The sequence below is a fragment of the Corvus brachyrhynchos genome, unplaced genomic scaffold (assembly GCF_000691975.1).
Source record: "Corvus brachyrhynchos isolate BGI_N302 unplaced genomic scaffold, ASM69197v1 scaffold148, whole genome shotgun sequence".
NCBI classification, from domain to species: domain Eukaryota; kingdom Metazoa; phylum Chordata; class Aves; order Passeriformes; family Corvidae; genus Corvus; species Corvus brachyrhynchos.
The window spans coordinates 2,448,286-2,451,891 of record NW_008239785.1 but is presented as its reverse complement, the minus strand read 5'-3'; the positions used below and the strand labels follow the sequence as shown (position 1 = coordinate 2,451,891).

At 56.6% G+C, this 3,606-nt stretch overlaps 1 protein-coding gene across 1 annotated transcript in view; it reads right to left on the bottom strand.

Moving 5' to 3' along the window:
• Positions 1 to 3,606, bottom strand: part of EVPL (envoplakin) — a 24,865-nt gene that overhangs the window by 17,259 nt on the left and 4,000 nt on the right. Inside the window, exons 2-3 of the mRNA XM_008640627.2 lie at positions 513 to 612; positions 8 to 76 (exon numbers count right to left, since the gene is read on the bottom strand). Coding sequence (XP_008638849.1) covers positions 8 to 76; positions 513 to 612 — 169 coding nt within the window. The remainder of the gene's footprint in view (positions 1 to 7; positions 77 to 512; positions 613 to 3,606) is intronic.

Genomic DNA, 3,606 nt, shown 5'->3' with positions numbered 1-3,606 from the left:
TCTCAGCTTCCTTCAAGTTCCTGGCATTCTCTGTCTGGAACTCAAAAGGCTTGTTCTTCTGGTGATTGCTAGAATCCTGGAGACCAGAGAGACCGAAGAAAAAGCCTGGTTGGACCACACAGACCTCACAACACTTTCCTTGGCCAACACAGAGGCTCTGGATCCTCCACACACCAACCACAGAGGAGCCCTGGTGCCCAGCCCAGCCTCCTGCTCCAGCTCCCTGCCACCCAGGGGCTGTGCAGGTCAGGCTTGCAGCCTCCAGGGTTGCTGTGAGGCACAGGCCTTGGCTGAGGGAAGCCTGAGGCACTGAGCAGGAAGAATCTGGGTGGCCTCGGGATGCAGCCCAGGGGCTGGGAGGCTTTGTGTGCTGTCTGTTCCTCCCCAGCCTCGAGTCAGCCCCCAAACCCACACCAGCATGCACAGAGCAGACACCCGACCTGTTGTCCCAGACACTGCATTTCTAGGCAGGGCCTTTCACCTCCCACCACCCACCCCCTGCCACAACTGACCTGCTGGAGGCTGGACTGAGTCTCCAGGATGTCCTTCTCCACCTGGTCAGCATTAGTCTGCATGCGGGAGATGAGCACGGCCAGCTCGTTTGTGGAGGACCTGAGAGAGGGAACAGCAAAGCAGATGGGTGGGTAAAGCAGATAAAGCAGAGCTCACCCCGTCCATCACTGCCCAGGACCTGCCCCAGGCCTTTCCCCCACGTCCTCCGTGTCTCTGAAGAAAGAGTCTGAGCTGTGGCCAAGGGCATGGACACACACAAGTTGTCAGTGCCTGGCTGCTGCCCTCAGCCAAGAGCTGGTGTGTTCAGAGCTAGTGGTAGTGGGATTTTGCACAACTCCTTGCTGCAGATGCTCAAAACTTTGTGTGGATTCAAAAAAACATCAGAGAGGGGAAAAATAAAATCAGAAAAAATGAAGGGAAAAAAAACTGCTGTAGGGTTCCCAAAAGCATCGACACCACATCTGGGGTGGGAAGACCTGAAGCCACAGACAGCTGGAGGCCAGGGGAGCACCCTGCAGAGGCAGCACAACATGCTCACCCTGTTTGGAGGTGTTTCCCTGGGTGCCTGCCCTTGGCTGCTGGCACAGGTGGCCCCTCAGCCCAGCCCAGAGCTGCCATCCTGTTCCATGTGAAGCTGTCCACAGCTGGGCCCATTGAGACACTGGAGAGCCCAGTGCTACCCCAAGACTGGGCTGCAGGGGACAAGGACTTGCTATGCAGACCACAAGCCCCTCTGGGTGCTGCAGGCTGTTGTAGTTGTGGTGTTTTCCGAGCTTGGGGAACAGCATGAAGCTGAGTCAGGGCAGGTTTAGGTTGGATATCAGGAAAAGGTTTTGTAGCCAGAGGGTGCTCAGGCACTGAACAGGCTCCCCCGGGAAGTGGTCACAGCACTGAGCCCGTCTGAGCTCAAGGAGCGTTTGGACAATGCTCCCAGCACATGGGGGGATTCTTGGGGTATTCTGCACAGGGCCAGGAGTTGGACTTGATGATCCTGGTGGGTCCCTTCCAACTCAGGATATCCTATGATTCCAAGACTAATTTCCCAAGGCCACGGCACACCAACCAGCCCTCCTTGCCGCAGTGAGGCGTCACTGAAGGTCCCCAACAGACCATTCCCAGTTGCTGACACCTCAGTGCCACCACCAACGGTGCCATCACAGCCCTTATCCCACCACCACCCTTGGGAATGAGCACCTCGAGCCCTGCCACAACAGCTGGATCCAAAGCCTGCAGCCAGGCACGGGATGGTTCCCAACGCTCCCTGCAGTCACGGAAGCACAAACCTCAGTGCCACCTTTGTCCTCGTGTCCTGTTGTTTCTAACAGCATCTGCCCTTGAGGACAGTGCTGGCCCTACCCTGCAGGCAGGGAGAGCACAGCACTGCCAGGATGTGGGCAGAGGCAGGAGGGTGTGGAGTGATAGCATCACGCAGGGATGGAGCCCTCGGAATGCTGCCGATGGGACAAAGTTCAGCAGAGGTTGAGCGCGTTATGTGCCCGTGCTGGGACCTGAGACCAGCAGGAAAGAGTTTGAGCAGCAACAGTGGGATGTCACTGGGGGTCAGCTGGAGTGGGGGGACACTTCCTCAGGGCAGGTTGGACAAAGAAGGTAGGAGAAAGGTGATGTCCTGCAGCAGAGCCACCACATCTGCCCTTTAGCCATGTGCTTTCCTTCTGAGCCCCTGAATCCAGCAAAGGACAGAGGGAAATTATTCCCTTAATGGCTCTGTCATTGCTCCAGCTCCTAATCGTGGCTCCAGCTGTTCCGCAGTTCATTCTAAAGGCTGGAACAGATGCTGGGATGTTCATTTATTACAGCCCCAAGTGACTGTAATGTGCCAGGGAGTGCTACAGTCACCCCAAGCCAAGCACTCGGGTGCCACAGCTCCCGTTTGAAGTGAGCTCAGCCCACACTGAGCACGGCCCGTGTGACTCCAGAGGAGGCACAGCCCCAGCGCTCCTGCTCACAGCATCCTCCTGTCCCCTTTCCCCAGCTCCTCCCTTGTTTTTAATTTCCCGAGCGTGGGCCTGCACACAGCAGCTCTCAGCTGCCCCGGGGGTCTGGGGCTGGCAGCATCTCCCGGCCATGCCTCAGCCTTCCTGCCTGGAATGCACATCAGCAAAGGAAAAGGGGACTGCTGTGCAGGGTCTGATTCCAGGGATCATGGAGCCCAAGAGCCCAAGCAGCACATCCATCACCACCAAAGCATCATCCCCTGCTACAACCTGTGTTTTATAGCCCGTTAATCATCCCTCCTACTCCATCCATGCCCTTTCCCAGTGTAAGCTGCAGTGCTCAGGGAGATGGGTGCTGTCCCTGACTCCCAGCACAACGGGGTGGATGGATGGGAGCAGCACAGAGCCAGGACTCGGTCCCCGTCAGCCTGAGCGTGCAGCAGGCTGGAAGCTCTCAGCGGTCCCCCCTCCCCAGGAGGTTACACAATCTCCCACTCATCCCTGACATGCCTGGAATGAGGTGGTGTCCCATGAGCAAATACTTGAGCACCACCCAGGTTTCCTGCCCGGGCTCTCTGCGCAGGGAGGAGAGTGTGAGTCACAGGCTGCGCTGGCCGCTGGCCCGGGGCACGGAGCCTCTCCCAGAGCGCCGGCAACAGCATCGTCCTCCCAGGAGGTCTGGCTGAATTCAGCTCCTGCCCAAAGAGCGTGAATGGGGTGTCCTGTTTGAGCCCATCCCAGTTTGTCTTGTGGCTGTGGAAAACTCTGTGCCGCTCCAAGAGGGGAGAATGAGGATCTGGCCTTCCCAGGGATGGTGATGCCTTAGGTTTTAACTTTTGTATTTTTCAAATCCTGCACTGCCCAGTGTGTAACTCTGAGTTTCTTGTAGCCTGTTAATTTCTGCTCTCTCGTGCCAGGCACACATAACAAAGCCTCTCCAGGTCTGCTCTTCAAGGACACTCAGGCTGTCCTAGGCCCAAAAAGTATAAACCAAAAGCCTCTGAGAGGGGGGCAAGCTGAGGGGAATTACATCATTAACCTGAAGCTTTAATTGGAGAATTAACCTTGATATGCAAATGAACCAAACCTATAAAAGTGTGAAGAACTCGTGACCTGTTGTCCATCTTGGGGTCCATCT